General features: G+C 38.6%; 1 protein-coding gene across 1 annotated transcript in view; it reads right to left on the bottom strand.

Annotated features, from left to right (window-relative positions):
* Positions 1 to 23,843, bottom strand: part of LOC114656089 (thrombospondin-type laminin G domain and EAR repeat-containing protein-like) — a 167,335-nt gene that overhangs the window by 81,631 nt on the left and 61,861 nt on the right. Inside the window, 4 exon segments of the mRNA XM_028807496.2 lie at positions 8,579 to 8,647; positions 8,649 to 8,729; positions 8,731 to 8,813; positions 11,669 to 11,800. Coding sequence (XP_028663329.2) covers positions 8,579 to 8,647; positions 8,649 to 8,729; positions 8,731 to 8,813; positions 11,669 to 11,800 — 365 coding nt within the window.

Below are 23,843 nucleotides of genomic sequence, written 5' to 3'. Positions count from 1 at the left end.
TAAAACAGATTCCAACACAATTATAGTGCTAGTCTACAGACCACCAGGGCCATATTCATTGTTCATGACTGAATTTAGCGACCTTTTATCTGATTTGGCTATAAATTATGATCACGTAGTACTGATGGGGAATTTTAATGTACACATTGATGTGGGAACTGACACTTTTAGCAAATGTTTTACTTATTTGTTAAATTCAGTAGGATTTTGTCAGATTGTCAAAGGTCCAACTCATAATCATAACCACACATTAGATTTAATTATAACCTACAAAGTTGAAATTCAAAATTTAAATATTACTCCATTAAATGAAGCTATTTCCGATCACTACTTAATTACATGTGATTTAGTCCTGCCCTTGCCAACACACTCACAGATTAAAACAAAGACAGTGCGACATCTAGATTGTAATTCTGCTTCAAAATTTATAGATACGGTGAGTAAGTCGAGTGTAATTGTGGAAAATCGTTTAGATCAGTTAACATCAAATGTAAACGTGGAAAACAATTTAGATCAGCTAACATCACATTATAATGTGACCTTGAGAGATGCTCTGGACGCAGTGGCTCCCCTTAAAACAAAAGTGATCAAAGCACATAGAAACTCTCCCTGGTTTAATGAAAAAACTCGAGCTCTTAAATTAGAGTGTCAAAAACTGGAGTGCAGATGGAGAACAACAAAGCTACATGTCTTTCAAATTGCACGGACAGAAAGTGTTAAAAAATATAAAAAAGCTCTCTTTAAAGCTCGCTTAGAATACTATTCTACAATAATCGATAGCAATAATAAAAATCCTCGGGTACTGTTTAGAACAGTTGCTAAACTAGCAAATTGGAATGCAGATCTACAGAGCAAAATACCAACAGATATTAGCAGTGCAGACTTTATGAACTTCTTCAATGAGAAAATTAAAATATAAGATCAGAGATCTCGGCATCACAGTACAAACTGCATACTAGCTTAGCAGACCGTGCCTCACATTGCATTCAGCACTTTAGTAATTTTAATCCTGTAACAGAGCAGGAAGTCTTAACTTTAATTTCTAAAATGAAACCCACTACTTGTTCCCTAGATCCAGTGTCAACAAAACTAGTAAAAAGTGCAATGGATGTTCTTGCAGCGCCAATTCTAAACATTATCAATAGTTCATTATTGTATGGCACAGTGCCTGATGCACTAAAAGAGTTAGTCATTAAATCATTTCTTAAAAAGTCAGACCTAAACCCACACATACTAAATAATTATAGACCTATTTCATATTTAACCTTTCTCTCTAAAATACCAGAAAAAGTAGTCGCCAATCAGCTTCAGTCACACCGTACGCATTACAATTTATTTGAGAAATTCCAGTCTGGTTTCCGCACTGGTTATAGTACAGAAATGGCACTAACACGGGCTATAAACGACATTCTGATATCCTCTGATGAAGGAAACTCCACTGTAATTATGTTGTTAGACTTAAGTGCAGCATTTGACACCATCGACCATTCAATTTTACTGCACAGGCTAAAAAATGATGTTGGGCTTACAGGCACTGTGCTCGCTTGGTTTAGTTTTTATTTATCAAATCGATTCCAATATGTACAGAAATGTGCTGACAGTACTCCATCATTATACAAAGATATGTTGTCACGCAGGGCTCAGTACTAGGACCTTTACTGTTTTTAATTTACATGCTTCCATGGGGATCTATCATTAGGAAACATAATGTTAATTTTCACTCGTATGCAGATGACACCCAGTTATACCTTTCATGATGTAAAGATGTGATTACATCTTGCCTGAAGAAGGGACCTGAGTTGCCTCGAAAGCTTGCATATTGTAATCTTTTTAGTTAGCCAATAAAAGGTGTCATTTTGCTTGGCTTTTCTCTACATTCATAATGGCTAACATGGTACAACACCCTAGTACCAAGGTTTCTTCCATTTTTTCCCTACAAGGGTTTTTTTGGGAGTTTTTCCTTGTATTCTTAGAGAGTCATGGCTGGGGGGCTGTCAAGAGGCAGGGCCTGTTAAAAAAGCCCATTGCGGCACTTCTTGTGTGATTTTGGGCTATACAAAAATAAATTGTATTGTATTGTATTGTAACTTCTGAACCTCTGTTAGAGTGACAGTTGGGTTTTGGTCACCTCTCTGACTAAGCCCTTCTTGCCTGTTTACTCATTTTGGTCAGATGGCCATCTTTAAGAAGAATCCTAGTGGTTCCAAACATCTTCCAGTTCACAATTATTAGGACCACAGCAACCCAGCAAGGAGTCACTGCAATTCTGTAATCCAGTCGGACCCAAAAAGGATTAATTCTCAACTCACAACAGCAGATACACTGATACAGAGGCTGTGTGGATGATAAATGAAACAGCTAGCAATGACAACAGGGTCACCATTTAGAGAACACAAAAATCTTTGTATTCTGAAAACATATCTGGGCAACATCGGGGACTTCAATTAATATGTATGCATATATATATATATATGTTTTTAGGTTTGAATCGCAGTCTGGTTATTTGTGTGGCTACCTACCGGGTAACACTTGTGGTTGGTCAGCCAGTCAGCAAACATCTGCCACATTCTCTCAGTTTTGAGAAGCAGATCACAGATACGTATATTATACAGTATCTGCCAAACAATACTAAGAATACATGACACATGTTTCACCCTAATTGGGGCTCATCTGATGTATGCACTTTTGCATCCCCATGCCGAGATCAAACCTTGGAAGTCAGCACCTGAGGCTAAGCCTCTGACGTTGTATCACAGCGGCTGGTTCACTTACGTGACAGGGTGTAGATTGGAGTTTTATATCCACAGGTCTGAATCACAATCTAAAAATTTGGGTATTTACCTACCAGGTAACTCTTGTGATTAGTCAGCCAGTCAGGAAACATTCTGCCATGCAACGTCAAAGGCTGTGCCTCAGAGGCTGACGTCCAAGGTTTGATACCTGTAAATGGATGCAAAAGTGCATACACCTGATGAGCCCCAATAAGGGCAAAACATGTGTCGCGCACTCTTTATATTATTTGGCAGATACTTTATAATATACATATACTGTATATAATTAATTTAGATTACTTTGCAGAGAGTTGCTATCACTTTGACAATAGAGTATTTTTCTGTTCATCAATGTCAAAAAAGCCAATTTGCATCCACTTTGATTCAATGTTCATCTTCCTGGAGACTGTTTACAGGCACTATATATGTGTGTATATATATTGTGATGGAGAGCGCACATGGGCTATTATCCCAGCTGTAATGGTGCATGACTCCTTAACTGGACGGGATGCTGATGCCACAAAAACAGGGCAAAGATCATCATGTCTCATCCAGAAGACAGAAGATGCCAATATGACAGCAGGTACATTGCCATCCCATATGGGTTGGACCCAGGAACAATACTCGGCAGGGAGGCCAGTATATTGAAAGGATGAGGGAGACAACCTGGCAGGACTATGGGCTCCCCAAAGGCAGTTTCCTTGGCTAATATTGCCTGTGCAGATACCTGCAAGGCACTCTGGATATTGTAGTCCTGTAGAACAGCCTTGTCAGGTTCCATAGGGGCCACCAGGGGGTGCTACAGGTTTTCTTCACCCCTTTTTTATGTGATTTCCGTTTGACCTGGAAGTACTTACATATGGATATGACCTACCACTGGAAGTACTCCCAGGTCCTAGATAAAAGAAACTGCTCGACCTCATCCAGATGTGGAGTAGACAAAGCTCATCTGGGATATGTAAAAGAAAAAAGAAAAGAGGCAATGTGAAGAGATTTGTGTTTATTGCACTACTGGAACCTTTGTGGTAGATACTTGTGAAAATAAAGCATCTTTTTAAATGGGACTTATGCCTGTGTAGTTGTGCTTGCAGTTTGGGGCTCTCTGGCAATCCTTGTGGTTTACAATATGTATATACATATACATACTGATATATATATATATATATATATATATATATATATAATATCATTTTTTATTTAATTTTATTTGTTTTTAGTTACTCTATTTTATCATTATTTAAAGGAAGAACTGAAGAGATGAATGTTAACAGTTGGTATATTGTGAACTTGAGCCCTTTGCATTCTTTTCATTCAGCCCAATTGAATTAATTCTAGCAAAGTGACAATTTATAATAAACTAGCCAACCCACGGTGTAGCATACACCGCATAATTATGTATTGATGGGTGAACACTTCCTGAAAGACACAGTTGTCCAAATGGGGTTGGTTTTGAGGATACGACTGTAGGTGAATGAAAAGATGGAACTCTGGAGAGGGCAACATACAATACAGCGTTTTATACGCTGCATACAGCGATTCACATCGAAGCATAGACACTGCTAAGACCATGGGATACCCCTCGCAAACTGTTTTACATGCTGCATACAGCGATTCACATCCACGACAAACAAATTGTTTTTACACGCTGCATACAGCGATTCACATCTGCGACAAATATAATTCTTCTTAGATGGTCCTGTCACGTCCACCCTCGCTCTCGAAGCATACACACTGCCTGGTCATGTGCCCCGCTCGCAAGAGCAACTAACAGAGACCCGCCCCACCAACTGTAAGACCGTGGGATAACCCCTTGCAAACTGTTTTACATGCCGCATACAGCGATTCACATCCGCAACAAACAAACTGTTTTACACGCTGCATACAGCGATTCACATCCGCGACAAACATGCTTCTTCTTATAGGGTGGGTTTGAGGATATGACTGTAAGGGAACTCTGGAGAGAGCAACATAAAATTGTCCGTGACTGAAAACTGGAGGGACCGCCACCACGCCCCCACCTCCCTGAGCGAGGAACGGGGCTGGATGGCAGTCGCGCGTGGAGGGCGGAACAGGGTGTGAGGGGAAGGACGCCCAGTGAGGACGATGTATTGATGGGTGAACAGTCATCTCTTAGTCATCGTTCAGTACGCACTGCCTGCTCATGTGCCCGCCCCCAACTCCTCACCTGTTTACATGTACAGTCCACATGCACTTGTGAGTCACGTTGACTATTCATTTTCCAAACACTGCCTCAGTCGGTTTTGCATCTGCTACAGTCCACATGCATCTCTGAGCCACGTTGACTTTTCATTGTTCTGTTTGTCCGGGCCGGGTGAGGTTTCTCGTGTTGAGTCTAATTAAGCCAAAGGCTCCACACCTGGTGGTGCCCTTCCATCAATTCCTTTAAGCTTCAGCTTTGCAACCATACTCCCCCTGGAACCCAAAGACTTTGGTTGCCCAGCGGATCATGGGAATAACGCCGCCAGATTGCCAGTCGGCATCGTTTATGGTCGGAACTACGAAGGTATGTGATCGTCTTTGAACCTCCGACTTTCGTTCTTGATTAATGAAAAACATTGTTGGCAAATGCTTTCGCTCTCGCGCGAATTGTTGGTGGGCGGGGCTCTGATGTACGTGTGCCATGGTCGGCTGCTTCGTGAGTTGTTGGTAAGTGGGGCTGTGTGAGTTGGCGGGCATGGCTGTCTTGCGTGTGTCTTGCTTGCCATGGACTTAGTGAGTTATATATATAGATGGATAATGAAGCAAACTTATTAGGTATTAGGATTATGAACACATCCGTAAATTAACAGAATGGCCACATGTTTTATCCACCACTAAGCCAGATGTTACAGGAGATGTAAGCCAAGAATAAAAGCAATTTAATCAGATCTTCCTGTGGTCTTCAGATCATATTTCGTTAGCACCTTTTAACCATTCTGGGAACAGTTATGTCTGCATGTTTACTAGACAAGGTTTAAAAAATAGTAAAAAAGTATTATCAAAATAAGATAACAAATGGAAGTGCAATGAAAATTACAGTGATAAACTGTAGGGCAAAGCTATACGTTCAAATCTACACTGATGTGAGAGAGACCCCTAAGTAAATGATTAATTCAATCTGCTCAAGATCTACAGCAGATATATGCAGCCTTGTGCTTTATTTATGGGTTTACTGAGGCTGTTCAACATGAATGACCAAGTTGGGAGTGACTTGGTCTACAAGGAGGATGCAGGCAGAAAAAGATGACCTAAGGCATTACTCACCAAGGTCTAAGGAAAACATGAGTGCTAGTAGAGCCAAATAATTAGGTGACCCTAGATAAGCACTCAGCTGGATATTTTTGCCCTAAATATAGATGAAGTCCAGACCTTGATCCTCTTCCAAATTTTTCCTAACCAGGTAACTTAACCCCTGGCAATCACCATCCAAGCAGAAATGCTAGGACTTGTTGAGCACTGTCTCCTACCTTCAGAGCCAATTGCCTTAAAAAAGCAAACATCAAGAAAGTTTATCAATATGTCTGCTGGACCAGCAACTACTTCAGGAAACTATGAGACTGAGTCTTACACAACCATAACCTCCAGACAAAAAAACAAGCTATTAGATCTGCACCGGCAATCGGAAGGTTGCCAGTTCGAATGCCGTAAATGCCAATTGAGATTCTGCTCTGTTGGGCCCTTAACCTGCAATTGCTGAGCACTTTGAGTAGTGAGAAAAGCACTATATAAATGCAAAGAATTATTATTATTATTATAAGGGACATCTGTACTCTCCTGAATGGTAGTGAGCTGTGGGTTATGCACTGTTTCTACCTGAAAACTTGTAAAATTCTTCAGTGTTGCTTCTGTAAAATTCTTTTTATTAACTGGAAGGTTTGCAGCAGCAATTACAGTATCCCTATGAAAGCAAAGGGAGCCAGCATGGAAGCCAAGATCATGTAGACTCAGCTCTGTTGGATGGGCCATCATTCTTTTCACCTAGACAAGTCCTCTAATGGCTGCAGAGTCTAGCTAGGCAAAAAGTGGTCACATCACCTTGAAACACCCTGATCAATGTGGAGAGCTGGGATACCATAGCCATGGTATACTGCATGTCCTAAGGTGAAGAATGATTCATCAAGCAACAGTTCTGTTTTAGACTGACCACTTTTCTGACAAGGCAAACAAAAGATGTAAAACTAAAGGAGAGGGAGGAAAATTCTGATGTGTGGAACCCTTAGCCATATGGATATTTCTTCCTCCAGTGTTCCAAGATTTGTGGCTTAAGGATTAGACTACTCAGCCTCCTAAAATCATCTTGGTTTGATGATTATATCCAACCTTTGTCACTTAGCAACATTACAAAATATTACACATTGACATGACCGTTGATTTCAAGCCCTGGATGCTGTATCTATGAGGTGGCAATGCTTCCCACTGGGCCACCATGGCATACTTTTAAAAAGGGTTTATTCAAAATTAGCATACAATTAATTACTAAAAATTTAAATTAACATAATCAACACCCAAAGGAGCAGTGACGTTCACTCAGCAAATAAGTAGACCAAAGTTACACACCCGTACTATTGAACATGGCCCTGACCTGCCCCTCAAGTCTGACATTCAAGGCTGGTTTCTGTGTAGCTATGACTATCTACAATAGGAGACATGAGAATAGATTGTTTGGGGGGCACTTACAGTAGTCTGAAAAACAGGCTGAGATTAATATATTGTATATACTTTTCTCAATCACAAACATCATAATTTCAATGAGTTGGTGCTGCTGACATGAACTTGGAAACAAGATTTTTTCTCTTACTGAAGACATTAAAGGTAATGCTGTAAAAGAGGAAATGGGGGAAAAACAAATTTAAACTAATGAAAATCAGCAGGTTTTCCTCAGCATGTGTGTGGAACTGGAATGTTGGCCTGCTTAGTAAAGCAAGTAAAGTTAGTCTGTCTCTGCTGCTTCCAGTTCCTGGGTCCAATACTTTCCTGCCTGCCTGCCATTCTGCTGTCTTTAAGTGTGAGGGGCTATTAGGATTCATAGAGGGGTCCTTTCATCGGATTGGCTGGCCCAACACTGTTTCAGCCGTGGAATGGCCAAATGGGGGAGGCAGCTTGATGGATGAGGTCTCCAGGAGTCTAAAATTATCTAAATCTTATTATGTGATATCATCTACTGTTAAATTCTGCTCTGTACTTCTAAAAAATTTTTATTTTTTTTATTGAGGGTTTGTTCTGTTCTGTCTATTGTATTGTATTGTATTGACCCCCTTCTTTTGACACCCACTGCATGCCCAACCTACCTGGAAAGGGGTCTCTCTTTGAACTGCCTTTCCCAAGGTTTCTTCCATTTTTTCCCTACTAGGTTTTTTTTTGGGAATTTTTCCTTGTCTTCATAGAGAGTCAAGGCTGGGGGGCTGTCAAGAGGCAGGGCCTGTTAAAGCCCATTGCGGCACTTCCTGTGTGATTTTGAGCTATACAAAAATAAACTGTATTGTATTGTAAACTGTATTCGCTGGCTGAAATCTGAAAATTTAATTTTTTATGTAGTAAAAAAAGACACTCTGGGCTGTAGGTGTTCTGCTGTTTATTTATCCTTAGCACAGTGGCTATTAGTTCTAAGAACTCTGTGGGGACCACTTGTGTAATGTGAACACTCTTTGGACTTCTAAAGCAGATGTGCACTGCTCATTTTTCGTGAAGCTGCCATTTTGGTCAGACTACTTGTACATGTATACATGTTGTATATGAGCCAAGTGTCACCTCACGTCAGCTTGTGAACACAACTGTACTGTCTATTTCAAAGACACGTATCCTCTTACCTTCTCTCCAATTGTAAAATATTTCCATGCTTGTGCTTGATGAGTTGTTATGTTCTGGTAGGATTCAAAACCTGCCATTTTTCCATTTATAAATCCCAGAGCCTGGATGAGGCTTCTTATTTGCAGTGGCCATGAATAACCCATTGGAAGGGAATTTCAAATATCTCCATATCAAGAGTTTCAGAATTGGTATAAAGGTCTTGATAATTTTCAATATAGTCCAGCCTTTCTTTTACTGCAAGAAAACAAAACTTTTTATAGCAATGCAGAAAATGTATCTTTTAATATACATGTTTGGTATAAGTGGCTCTTTAAAACCTCCATATATTTTAGCTAAAAAAGCATGACAACTTTCAAAACATTGCGACGAGAACAGGTCATTCATCCCAAAAAGCTTGTCCATCCTATTCACCTAGATTGCCCAAAATAACATTTTAAGGTCCCCGAAGTCCAACTCTCCACCATGCTACTTGGTAATTTATTGCATGTGTCTATGGTTCTTTACATAGAGAAAAATGTTCAAATATTTGTGTGGCCTTAAGTTTCCCAATGTATCTCCATTTTCTTGTTGCAAAATTTATTGTAAAGTAACACCTGGGACCCACTGTATTAATTCCTTTCAAAATTTTAAACTCTTCAATCATGTCACCTCTTAATGTCCATTCCATTAAACTGGAAAAGTTCAACTCCATCACACTCTCCTCACAGCTCACACATCTAGTTGCCTAGTCGCTCTTCTCTAGACTTTCTGTAGTGCTGCTATGTCTTTTTTTGTAATATGGAGACCTGGAACTGATTCCACTACTCCAGTTGAGGTCTCATAAGGGAATTTTATAACATATGCATAACCACTCTTGACTTGCACTCTACACATCTCTATGTATAATCTAAAATCCTATTAGCTTTCTGGATCACTTCTGTACATTGCCTGGATGTAGATAGTGATGAGACCACTATGACTCCTAGATCCTACTCATAAGGCGTACTTTCAAGTTTCAGACATCCCATTTTTCATTCAAATGTAACATTTTTACTTCCTACATGTAATACCTTACATTTACTTACATTAAATTGCAGCTGCCATAATTCCTCCAAGCAGGAAACAATTTACATTTTTGCTGATTCTACATCTACAGCCCTCATTCTTTCACAGAATGCTAAGCTAAAATCTGCTAACTAATAACAGTATGCCCAGAATCTTGTCTGTCTCAGATTATAACAGAGTAGTGGTATACAAAAAATATTTTTCTTTATTTCTTTATTTGTTTCTCTCCTAGTTGGGCATATTGGCAAAAAGTGGTAGCATCATTGACTCACTGTCTGGAATGGGGTTTCCCTTGCATTCTGAAGACAATCATGATAGGTTGATTGAACAACCTTTACTAGAATAGTAAAGAAGCCCACATGAGTGTCACATGGATGTACAGGCACTCCAACTACCATTGGCTTGCATTTGCTGCTACCAGACCCTGCACGTAAGAATTTCTGTGTACTCTGAACATGTGACAATAATGACCCTATAAACCTGTAATGCACAAAGTGTGTTCAGAAAATGGACGTCTCTTTCTTTTACTTACTTTCTTCTTTGATCAGTGGTGCTTTGATCTCCTTCTCAATATTAACATGCAAAGAAACAAATATATATAACTTGTTCATAATGTCAAATGGGCAGCCACAGCGGACAACGTAATCCGTCAGTTTTCAGATGTTCGGCCAGATTGAACTTTGTTGGTTACACTTATTCTTCTCACTTTAAACCTTTCTACCCATTCATAAACTTTTCATTGAATTATGCCATTTTCACTTCAATACTGAGCCAACATCCACCAGATTTCACACCTTCTGTCAAAAGAAATTTTACTATGGCGCATTGTTCAACAGTGGTACAATCCTGCATTGGATCAACCATGGTCATTTAACCTTGGCTTCAACCAGAGTAATGGCAGAATGTTGCGTTGTGTGTGTGTTTGAACTACCCATAAGCCATTGTGAACATGTATTATGTCAGCTTCTATCTGTTGTGGTAACTTTGTAATTTTCAAATTGCCTTTACTTTCTGATTTATCCTCATAACAACCAAACAATGAATGAATAAATTCTGAATTGTGTAACCCAGACAAAGCCTTCCGCACTTGTCCGTCCCTTTTCCAACAAACCATTACATTCTGAACAGTAGTAGCCCTCCTGGACTCCAGGGTCCAATAACTTCATCTGTCATTAGGGCTGACCCCTCTCCTAAACCACTACCATATTTTTACATTCAGTCAGTCAATCAGTAGGAAGGATTTCTTGATCTGCTAAGTTTAGTGAATGCACTTGGGAAATGTGCATTGCAAAATGAAAGTGTAATTTTGCTGTGACGTTCCATTTAACAGGACCATCATAGTGGGACATTCCAAACGATGCACAATTTCTACACAATCGCTCAACTATTAAAGCTGGCAAACCTCTTCCATGCCAGTTTGTATTTCCATTAATTGACCTGCTATCCTCTCTGCAGTGGGAATGCCTTGGACCCGGGTGAGTGTGAGCGCTACTACTAGTTATGCCTTTAACTTTTTAGCCCTTAAAAAATGTCAAGCAAATTTAATTCAGGGTTAATAAAGTCTAGCTAATCTAATTTACCCTAAGCAGAGGGATTGAACTGTTAGATTAAAACAGTTGGATTTGAACATTGAACTTTATTTATTCAAAATAGAGGGATTGAAAATAGATACGCAAGTGAGCAGGTATCGTTTGGCTGTGTAATTCCATTTTTCATGCAAAAGTGAAGAAATGTGCTGCAGTAATAAGCTTTGGTTTTTGTGACCATTCCTATTAACTGATGACTAAGTTGTGCCAGAAATGTCTATACTCCTGGAAATAAAGCTTGAAAAATAAAGAGAAGGCTGTGGAAAACTCCAAATGTTGATTTTAAAGGTAATCAGAATATCCTTGTTATTAAATCTTGCAGCTGTTATACTGATAAAAGCTGGAGGAATGTACTGAGAACTCAATTTTTAATTTTTTAAAAATCCAAACTATTAATCTTGCACATTTTCTGTAGCTTTTGCTTCAGCATGATTGTGGCTTCTCTATTTTATAACAAACCTTGCAGCATGGTAATCCAGTCCCTGCCGTCACACAGGTGCAATCCTCTCCTTAACACGTCAAACCAGAGCTGGCCAGCCTCAGTCTTTGTGCAAGGGGGTGCAGATCCAAAGGTCACATGCATTTCAGCTTCTGATATGCAAAAAAGGAAGAAATTAACAGGTTTATTCTCTTAACATGCAATTTAATGAAATTAAAAACATATTTTTGCTTAATATCTTGGCAAGTTAGACATTATTATTACTTTTTTCTTTCCTTTATCATTTCCTTTAGAAAATTTTGATTCCAGAGTCACTGAGTTATTACATACACTGAAACAAATGATCCTTTAATTCAAAAAGTAGTATCTTCTACTCAATAAAGCAACTTTTTCAGATTTACTACCAATGTAGTAGTATGTTCAATGAACAATATGGATTAAACATGGAAGGAATACATAATGTGAAAGAATCCATTTTATGTAATGTCAACGGGGTTAACACAACGCAATTTTTTAAATGGCAAGATTTCTCCATACGCTCATGCCAATCGCATTTTCACAACTTTGGAAAGTAGACGTCTTTTGCAGAACAGGCTGTACTCTGCACATATAGGCAAATAGCACTTTTTGCAATGCTATCTTCTATATGTTGGAACCTCTTTTTTCATTTTTTTAAAAGCTTGACACTTGAGTGAAGCTTTCAATGCCATGTTTAACTTGAAAATATTAATCTTTACATTCTTTATTGTGATAATGACTTGCATTGCCACACTCACTCTAAAAAATGAATTATTGTTCATTGATGTTTACTTTACATATCTAATTTAAGTGAATTTAACTTAAAATAAATTAGTTTTTTTGAACATGACTAGAATCATCCCTTTTGTTGACCACATGTTACAGCGTGTTTAAAACAATACCCACACCTTTATACAGTTGGAAAGAAAGTTACAAATTTTTAGGTAACAGTTCTTTCCAAATGCTGTGAAATTTGTATTTTTGTGTAAGCTTTCCTGACACCCATGTCACAAAAGCATCTTTTTCTTTTTTTCCAATACAACTCAGCAAAAAGTGACAGGTGGTTTGATTCACTTGACTGATTTGATCCTTTCAAGTTTAGCAAATTTAATCTTTCGATTCAAATGATTTCTTTGATTCATCAATAGGGTTTGAGGCCGGCTTATATGGGAAGTGCACAGGGGTCGGGGGGGGGGGTCTCTTCTGATCACACTGCAATTATAAGTTTCAGTAATTCACATGTTTATAACTACACATGGGCGGCATGGTGGTGCAGTGGGTAGCGCTGCTGCCTCGCAGCTGGGAAAACTGGGGACCCGGGGTTTCGCTTCCCGGACCCTCCCTGCGTGGAGTTTGCATGTTCTACCCGTGTCTGCATGGTTTTCCCTCCAGGCCACTCCGGTTTCCTCACACAGTCCCAAAGACTTTGCTGGTTAGGTGGATTGGCGATTCTAAATTGGCCCTAGTGTATGCTTGGTGTGTGGGTCTGTTTGTGTGTGTCCTGCGGTGGGTTGGCACCCTGCCCAGGATTGGTTCCTGCCCTGTGTTGGCTGGGATTGGCTCCAGCAGACCCCCGTGACCCTGTATTCGGATTCAGCGGGTTGGAAAATGGATGGATGGATAACTACACATGTTTATAACTATTTAACATCTTTATTATTGATATGACATTGTTCTATTTCCATACATAAAGCATGACAACACAATTAAAATGTTACATTAGAGCAGCGGTACTCAACCAACGGCTATGGACCAGTACCTGGCTACGGATTATTTAGTACCAGGCCACACAGAAAGAAAAAACTTTTTATTTTTTTAATTCCATTTTGTTGGACTATTGGAATCTGCAGCGTGTTTTATTTTGAATATGACCAAATCATCTCTGTACAACAATGTCTATGTTTGGTTGTTAATGTATCTTGAAAGCTACTGTAGTTAAGAGAAGGGGCTGTATCAAGCATTTTTGATATGCATGCAGATTGATTATTTGAGGTGTACAATAAACTGTCAAATAACTTTTCATCATTCAACATGATATCAGAAGTCATCAGTAACTACGTCTCATCGAAGTGCAATGAGCAACTGAATTGCACAAGGTAATTGAATATACATTGACAGCATGGCAGAAGGATTTCGTAGACCTGAACTGCTTGTGTTTGATGGCATTGCCATGGAGAATTGATGTATAATTGAACAAGAATATGACATTTTTCATAGCAGCTGCACATTCAGACAAAGACGCATCCACATGAGCATTTATACTTCTCAATCTGATATGCTATGTTGAGAGTGTTGATAAAATGTTTAATTCTTGAATGTGTTTTAAGAAAATATTAAAGCAAACTTGTTCATGTATTTTGAAATAAGGAACAAAGCTAAAGAGGGAGGATGTAGAATAGTGACTATGCTCTATTATTTATGTACCTTGACAGACACTTTAGTTAAGGAAGTCAGAGGGGCCGCCTTAAGTAAATTTTGGAAAGGAAAGTTTGGATATGCGTTCAGATTGATTTGTTTGTGGTGTACAATAAACTGTTGATATCTTTCAATAAATGTGACCACTTGTCATTCAACAATCTCTACATCACTTCCGTCTGTGCATCTTTACCACACTTGTCTCTGTCACAGTTTTCATGCCCAATAAATTAAGCCCCACAAGCTAACCCTATCTAAAATGAGTAAAATACAAAACATCTCTGGAGATCGACACAAAAACACTAAATATTCTGCTTCAAGTTTCCAACTTCAAATCTTTGTGAAGCAGGGTTTTTGGCAGTGACAGCAACCAAAGAAACACATTTCAGGTGTCATTGTCTCCCATCACTATTTGAGATGGCACCCTCTCGTTGCAGGGAGACAAGCCCAGGGCTCCTACGGATTCTGCTCGATAGTGGGTTGTATTATTATGCATGCACAATGGCTGGACCATGGAAAATTAGCTTACATAAAAACTGGTCTGTGATGAAAGAAAGATTGAACACTGCTGCCTTATAGAATCATAAGTGAATGAGAATTATGAAACTCGTTCTTGGGTAGGGTTTTAGTTCATGAATTAGATAAATGAGAACTGATAGACTGGTTCTATCTATCTATCTATCTATCTATCTATCTATCTATCTATCATCTATCTATCTATCTATCTATCTATCTATCTATCTATCTATCTATCTATCTATCTATCTATCTATCTATCTATCTATCTATCTATCTATCTATCTATCTATCTATCTATCTATAGAGCTTCTGTAAAAAAGCCAGATTTCCCCCTGGGGATGAATAAAGTTCTATCTAATCTAATCTAATCCATTTCCTTAATTCAATGAAGGGACAATTGGGAGACGGAACCTATTGAAATTTCCAGCACAACATAGGAACCAACCATAGATGGGAGGGCATGGCGCTGATTGATACCATACAGTTTTAAGGTCATCAAATGCACTCGTGCATGTGCTTGACAAAGCAATGATGTGTGTGTAGAAAACCTAAACATACTCTAGAAGAACATGCATAGTTCACATACAACAGGGGCCAATCTGAGAGTTGAATGTGGGTGGTATGTCTGGTACCAGGTCAAAAAATTCTATCGCTATAATACCACAATTAAATTTTTACAATTTCAGTAACCATCAGTATTATTTTGGTTTATTTACATATACATAAAAAATACATATCTAAAAACACTAATTCATGTAAAAATATTCATCCAGTTCATCTACTCATTTTTTTTTTTTAAAATGTTCAAGCGGCACAAGGAGAGCAAAGTGGTGCAGTGGGTGGTAATGCCACAGCTTGATCTCGAGTATTTTTAATCCCCTAGTCTGGTTGCTCTCCATGTAGAGTGTCCTCATTCTTCACCAGTTTTAATGCTTTGATTGGTGATTCTAAATTGACCCCATGGTTGTGTGTCAGGTTGTGATGAATTACATGTCCAGGGCTGATTCTTACCTTATAACCAGATCTGCTAGGGTTAGACTCTGAACCTCTGTGACACCCAATTGGATTAAGAGAAACTGAAAGTGTTATGTTTTATTATTCCAGTACCTGGTCAGAAAGAGGTATATAATCTATTTTGGTAGGAATGACCCCAAGGCAGAAATCATTACATGGGAAGTTAGATAGACGATGAAGTGCTGCATATTGATGAATATCGTAGAAGCTGTCAGAAAAGGGTGTCCTGTGCATGGTTAAAGAGTGCTGAAAAATACACATAAAAGATAAGAATATAAAAAAAGGAACAAAACGAATACTCAGCTCTGCAGTCATTTACTTAGTTTCTACTAAATGTGCATGTGTGCAATGACTTAAAAGTAAAAGTAACAACTAATTGGAGAACACCAGACACCAGGCTCACTCTGCCTACGTATTCAGGTTTGTGTTGCTTATGGAGGAGCGACAAAGGAATTTGGTTAGCACTGACCTTTGGATAATGTCAGCTGCTTCTGATTCTTACTGGGCATAAATTCCTGTACAATTTTGCCATTATCTCACAACATTGATAGTGTGCCAAAAAAAGCACAAGAATGCCTTAAATTTCTTAGTAGCAATGAGAGAAATGTGAAGTGAGACACAGTAATCTAGAAATAGAAAATGTCTAGAACAAAAAGCATCACCATTTTTGGAATGATATAGCAAAACAGAGTTTGACAAAAATATCATCCTAATGGATGGATATCTGCTTGAATCTTCCAGATAAAACTACACCACCACTACCCACCACAAAGCACTCACCTTCTGCTTCTGTTTCGATAATTTTTCAGACTCTGGTTACCTCTCACCCTGCTAGTTGAATGTTTGACTGCTTCTGGGATAACAAGTCCCCTAACGGCTAGGAGTTGTTTCCACCTCTGGCACTGCTTCTCACTCTTTATAGAACATTAGATAGCCCTGCCAGTAGATGGACCTCTTGCCCTGTAATGTCCTGGACCCTCAGGATTAATCTCTCTGTCTCTCTTGGTTATATTGGTGTCACACTGCCTGTTACCCTGCCATGGCACTCAGCCCACGAATAGCCTTACTGCTGGAAGGCACACTGAAATGGTAACAACCTGCTGTGAAAAGACAGATGCCATCAAAGTCCAAGGGCAACTGGCCACTAGAGAGGTGAAGACCTCTACTTTAACCCAACTGTTTAAGATGGCTGTACTGTGCACTGTTAATTCAATGGCCTGAATTTGCATAGAGCTGCTCTGAGAGAAGGCACCATCCAAGAGAATTTCTTGCTGCTGACATTTTGGAGGTCCTAAGGAATTTGCTCAGGCAGAGAGGGGCAATTGGGAACAAGACTGAAATGGAGAGAGTCTGACGCATAAAGAAGACAGACTTGCAGTCAGAAGCCCAATTAGTCACTAGAAAAAGAAAAGTTCTACTTTAGTTCAAGTACTTAAGACAGCCGCCCAAAGCATCCTGGATTCACTGGCTCAAACTTGCAGTACAGAAGTTCCAAGTGTGGATGCACCAGTAAGAGGGGTATCAACTGAACTACTTTCTCGGCAGTGACATTGCCCCCTAGTGGTCTCTGCATTTCTACACAGGCATATACAGGAGCTCTACTGCTGCTTGAGTCTCTGACTATGTGTCTGTCTCTCCTGAAGGCTGTCTGTGAGATTTGGCTTTGTCTAAGACAACCTAGTGGTGCCTTTGCTGTGGCAGCCTCCGGTCAGCCAGACACCATCAGGCTATGCATATGCAGTAGCTGTTCCAGATGCAAGTAGCTTTTCTGGATAAATCCTCTCTAGTTTGTGCTCTCTTTATAATCCTTATGGGCTTCCACTGAGAGTGTTGGTCTTCAGGTACATGTTGGTAGTTTCATTAGCAGCTAAAAAATTTGGCTTTTAGCATCCCCTTTACCTGGAAAAAGTGGCAACTGGGATGCTTTAGAAACCCCTGAGGCTGTGGTTCAATGTGCTCAGGGTATTCCTGAAGTAATTTTATTTTCTTGAAACATTTAGGAGGGCAAGAGACCTGGTGTATGGAAGCAAACAGTCTGAAATCACAAGGCAATGGCTTACTTGCAAGAAGTATAACGAAGGCAAATGAAAAGATGGAAAGAAATGTAGAAGATTAAGAACACATCTTAAAAGAAAGAAAATCCAAGTCCGGAAAAGAAGGTTCCCGGCATATATATATAACTGTACAGTGTCTATAATGTAATGGTTTTAATTTCATTGAATGTTTATAAGTCTGGTATGTGTAAGGAAAAAAATGTCTGAAAGAAAACCACGGCATATAATATGTCTGTAATTTCCGAAGCGTAAACCATCCCTTAAGTGTTTTCCATCATTTTATTTTCCAATACTTCAGTTTAATCCCTCTCCCAAATTATATGTTATGTTTACATGCTTAATACAAGGCCTCTCCCTCTTCTAATATTATAAAACCCATATGAACCACAAGCAGCTGGTGGCGTCTCTGTCTACTCACCACTAATTTCTAGCTGAAAGCTTTACATGAATTTTTCGCCTATTTGCACAGCTTCCTCTTCTTTAGTCTGCTTTCACTTTGTAAAGAGCTTATATAAAATACGATCACACGTCTTTGATTATCCCTCTGTATTTCACTCTGATTCTGCACCCGTCTGATATCTTTCCAATATTTTTTATTAATTTCTTACTTTCAAATTTCATTCTTCCTCACTAAAATAATTGTGAAGCTTCAGGATGAGTTGTGGCGTTCAAGCCATAGCAACTCCTCCTAAGTTTTTCTGAACTATGGCTATTTGAAATGATGAGTCTCAGTTATATTTTGCTACATAAAGACAAGAGTCATAGGGATTAGCATAGATGTGGCAGTCCACAGGAAAAAGCCATCCCATTGAAGTGTAAGTGTAACGTTCTAACATGACCATTCAGCTCCCCTGAAAAGTAGGAAAGAAACAATGCTGGAACATGCAAATGTATTCATAAATGTTCATAAGGTCCATCACCAACCAGCAGTACTGTTAGAAACACAAGTGACTGTTCATCTGCACGTTGCACAATCATGAGAATAAGTCATCAGTGCAGATGTTGAAGGGGGTGCAACAGTTCCTAATTCCAAAAATTAAAGACTTGTACTTCGTAAGATAAAGTAGGATATACCTTTCCTCCTAATTCAGTTAATCAATTAGAAGTTCTCTGGGAAATTGAACTGACAGAACTAAACCTTATGAGCTTCTTCTTAAGATCCTTGGTAATTGGGTGTCACACTGTAACAATAACTGCTCTTGTTCTTTGCAACCTTTTTCTCAAACAAAGTGAAGACATAAACTCAAAAAATATCCTGTTTCTTTCAGTTAACGTTCATTGAGCCATTACCTAAACTTCTGTTTTACAATCATTGTTGCAGGAAAACAACAGCCAGTCCTAAGAGTAATGGATATAAGGACAGGATCATGAACACTGGAAAGAAAACCAGATGTTCACTTGGCACACTCACACTCATGATCTCAATTCATGATTACCTGTTGTTACAATTTGTTTTTGCTCTCACTCTGGGGTTTTATTTTGTTGCTGGTTTTGGTATTTCATTTTTTCTGGTTTTCTTCAGATGTTCAGATGTTCTTAATTTTAACTTATGTTAACTGTTCCACAAGTGTTAATTTGTTGTGCTGAGAGGATGGTAAATAGCACAAGATTATGAAAGGAGTTGAGGAAAAGAGACATGTTAATAAACAAAGTTAGTATCATAACTAGAAGTTAAAAGGCCTGATAACAAAACCCCAAACGTAAATCAAAAATCAAAGCCAAAAAAAATTGAACTCAAAGATCTATAACCAATAATGAATTGTAAGAAGCAATCAGTAAGCAAAGATTTGTAACTTATCCACAATCTCGGATATATTAATGGTCAGAACTGCTGACCGTTTAACCACCAAGGGTGTCTAACTCCGGGTCCTGGTGCAGGTTTCATTCTAACCCTTTTCCTAATCAGCGAGCAGTTTTCACTGCTATTAACTCCTTTTCCCTTCATTTTAAAAGCCCTGTTTTCAAGGATTCAGGTCCTCATGAATTGATCTTTCGTTTCTTCATTAATGGAAGCCAAACAGAAAAAATATGTGAAACGAACCAACAGATGACCAGCTAAATTGGAACTTCAAACTCCAACCAATTTCACTCCAACCAGTTTCTTAATGAAAAGCCAATTCTTTGCTGTTAATTAAAGGCATTATTGAATATCATGACTTTTTGCTGCTCTCATTCTGTCACAGCAGACTGTTGATCTTCTGCTTTTTCTAAGGACCACCGTCAAGATGTTTTGGTGCCTGAGAAGACCAAAATGACCGAGACCTTCTCTTTTCATTTTTTTCAGGTCAACTGGCTGCTTGTTTTGTGGTCTCATTATTGTTTGGCTCCTCATTAAGGAAAAAGAAACAACTAAGGGGTTTGAGTCACGTTAATTAAAACTAAAAGCAAAACAAGTTAATCAGCAGCAGGAATGGGCCACTAATTAAGAAGATTGTTAGAATGAAAACTTGCAGCCACTGCGGCTCACCAGGACTGGAGCTGAATACCCCTGTTTTAAACCCTTCACAACAATGACACAAGATGTCACTTGACATCTGGCAGCCTTCATCCCATAACCAACACAGAAGTTGAGTCACAAAATCATTTTCACAACTATAATTACTAATTGAGAATCCAAAACTGACATCACAATTGAGTACCTCACAATTGAAAAAAACTGTAATGGTGTAAGATATGCTTAGAAAATATCACAAAAAGGCTTGGCAAAATTAATATTAATCCATTTCATAATATAATTATGTCATTCAGTTGGTTTTGTCTCTGTAATAATTTCATCTCAGTTTCTGTTAATTATGGTAAGTAGTTTATTGAATTTGAAAGGGAGGGACTTAGACCCTTAACTTAATTACAAACACCAGTTACTTTAATTACTGTTTTAAGGTTCCTTTTGCCAATGCATCAGTGAGTGGCATTCATTTGCTTCTAACTGCGCTCTTCTACTCCCCTTTTGTGCTTGTTTGGGTTAGTGGCCTTCAGACCATTAAATATTACATTTTTCAGTCTTTTATAAATTGCTTCTTTTTCTATGGAGTTTGAACTTGCTCATTATTAATGTAGTCTTCTTTGTGCTTAATTTTGTATTTTTGGTATTTAATTACACTACTTTTTTGTTTTTTTCCACTGTCTTCAATTCTTTTGCATTTTTGATCTTTTAAAGTTTTATAGCTTTGTTTCTTTGTATTATTTTTTGAATTTTGAATATTTGGCTTTTTTTAGTAGCTTTTTTGGAAATTCTTAACTGTGTAATGTATTTTTAAAAATTTTTAATTAACATATATTTACTTGTTCTGGTGTTTTTGTCAGTGGTTTGTTGACCTTTTTTAGACTTCATAATAAGCAAAAATGAAAACCGCTAAAAAGTTTGAATCCAGTCCTAAGTGCAGTAGTCTTTATAATTACTCTTTTAATTCATAGTGCTTTGGGCACTAGTTCCAAACAAAAACAACACTTCAAGATTTATATCCTGAGTTACAGTTATTACAATGAAAGTTAAATAATTATTCAAGTCTCAAACAATATACAGCACAGAGCACACAAGGAACATACAGTAGATATAGGGTAAAACATTTCATAATACAGGGGCATGATGGATATGCCCTTTTGTTGTGAGCATGTCACAACATTGTCATCCTTTCAAGCACATAAATTATTCACAGCTATACTTTAAATCAAATGTAGATAGTGTTTCTGGTTATTTAATAGCAGATAGGGAATGTTTTGTTGGAAGGAGACAATGATTAATACATGACATTTTGTCACAACGAGTGCTTACGAGACATTGGCTAAAAGTGTTACTGATTGGCTTGTTTGTAGATCAAACACACAATTAGTGGACAAAAAACAGGTTTCAAATGAACCCATCCACAAGGAAGCGGCTATAAAGAAGGACCTTGCATTTCTTCACGATTGTCTGAGAGGCTGTGATGTGGTTTGAATCGATTACATTTTCAGGTTTAATTCAGTGTTATATCAAAAAGGCCAAACTTATATGAAAATATTTCAAAAATTCTGAAATCAAAGCGTTGCTGTGTCATAGCTTCAGGGACCTTCTTAACCTGGTTTCTATTTCTGTGTGTGTTTTCTGCAGTTAGGTCATTAGGGTGACTGAAAGCCTAAAAGTGGTTAGAGTGTGCTTTAGTGGTGGGCTGATACCCAATTAAATAGTGGTGTGGTGGAGTGTAAAATGAATGATAGTGGTAGCAAATCAGTTGATAAATTATTTTGCACTTCTTTATTTGTATTGTTAAACGGTTAGGAAGCTGAACAAATCAGTTTTCTACCCCAAGGAGTTTCACTGATAGGGAAAGCACCATCTAGGGCCAGATTTATACTTTTATTGTTTCCTTTCATTCTTGCATCCTTTGAATCTGCAGAAAATGCTGGACTGAGAAGGTTCTGTGCCTGAGCAGCGTTATTAGAGTATGTTTCACCACTACTTTGTAAAGTAGGTGAACTTGAAAAGGGGCTGTGGTCTGAGTTACTTCAATGGCCCAGGGAGGTGTGAATGTGTGTCAGGAGCTGCAGAGGGACAATAAAAGGGGAGACATGAAAAAGCAGACCGGCTGCCTCGGCCTGTGGAGATGATGAACTGACCAAGAAGAATTAAATGCACCAGTAAGGTATTGGGCCACAAGAAACTAGACATCTAGCATTATCAAGTTGTATGGATTTAGTTTGCAAAACCACATTCTATTTCCTTGAAAGGCACTAGTTATAATAAAAATGTAGGTACCTGTGATACATAGTGTCACACATTCGTGTCTGTGGACCAACTCTCTGGGTCGAGAGTGGCTGCTGGCCCACAACTGCACTGGAGGAACGAATGCCCAATGAAGGAAACTGGCACTGCCTCTTTGGGATCCCCAAGCTATAAATCCCATTCTGAGGGCAGAAGGGCATTCAGTCTAGCACTAAACCAGAGACAGGATAGAGTTACCTGCAGAGAACTGTATCTTTGTCTAGCCTGGCAGAAATATTTTGTGCAAGCACGTTCTTCGGCGTGCATAGCAGCCCCAATTTTTGTTTCTTATAAAGAAAACATTTTTGTTAGAATTAAACAGAGACAACCCATTTGGTGCCCCAAAAATTTCCAGCTTGTGACTTGTAGTGCTTCACCTGACCACAGTAGTTGATAAGTATAGCTCTTTCTGCTGCTGGTTCCTTTACTCTGTCTAATTGCAGAGTTTGTAAATGTAGGGAGAGAAGAGTGGAGATGTGCTGATTGGTGTGCTCTGAATAAAAATGTCATAAGTGTATGGGATTTGACAATTTTTGGTAAGGTTTTACATAATTAAGAGTATAAATGGGGAAATAGGGTCATGCAGGGCCCTACGAACACAGAACAAGGGGTTTTTGCCTTATGTCCAAAATTGCTAAAATGGCTTCCAGATACATCAACCCTATAGTGGAAAGTCAGAAAATGTATAGACAGATTTTAAATGAATTTGTGATATAGGTGTGACATGGTTAGTACCATCACTCCACAGCTCCAAATACTGGTGTTCAATTCCAGACTTAGTGTTATTGCCTTTCCTGGAGCTTTCTCTGCCTTTATTCTGAGGATGCTCTGGTTACCCCCTAGACCAAAATGCATGTATGTATTGGTAATTGGCCTGGGATAAGCTAGCTGATTCCTTATTTTGTCTTGATGTTCTATACTGTCACATACTGACTGCCTGAGAATTTTAAACACCTGAACTAGGTCCCCACACAGTCCTCTCCGCTCGACACTAAACAAGATTTCATTTTCTGAGTTTGTCAGAGTAGGACATGTCCTTAAGTCCTGGGATACACCCAGTTTCTCTCCACTGCACAGCTTCAATTCTTTCTTGTACTGCAGTGAGCAGAACTGCACACAATCCTCCAGATATGGTCTCAATAGGGCATTATATAATTTAAGTATAATGTCCCTTGACTTAAATTCAACAGTTTTTATGATATAACCTAACATTGTATTTGCCTTTTAAATTGCATCTGTTCATTGCTTAATCAATGAAAATGTTATGCCAACATATACCTCTAAATCCTTATCAAAGGTTGCTTCCTGTATTACATCTTATAGTTATAATTGGTGTTCCTTTTGCCTACATGTAGTACTTTGAACTTTTCTACATTAAACTTCAGCTCCTACATGTTCGCCCATTTCTGAAGCTTGTCCAGGTCTTTTTGAATTCTT

The sequence above is a fragment of the Erpetoichthys calabaricus genome, chromosome 8, assembly GCF_900747795.2.
Source record: "Erpetoichthys calabaricus chromosome 8, fErpCal1.3, whole genome shotgun sequence".
NCBI lineage: Eukaryota > Metazoa > Chordata > Cladistia > Polypteriformes > Polypteridae > Erpetoichthys > Erpetoichthys calabaricus.
This window is presented reverse-complemented; position numbering and strand designations above follow the sequence as displayed.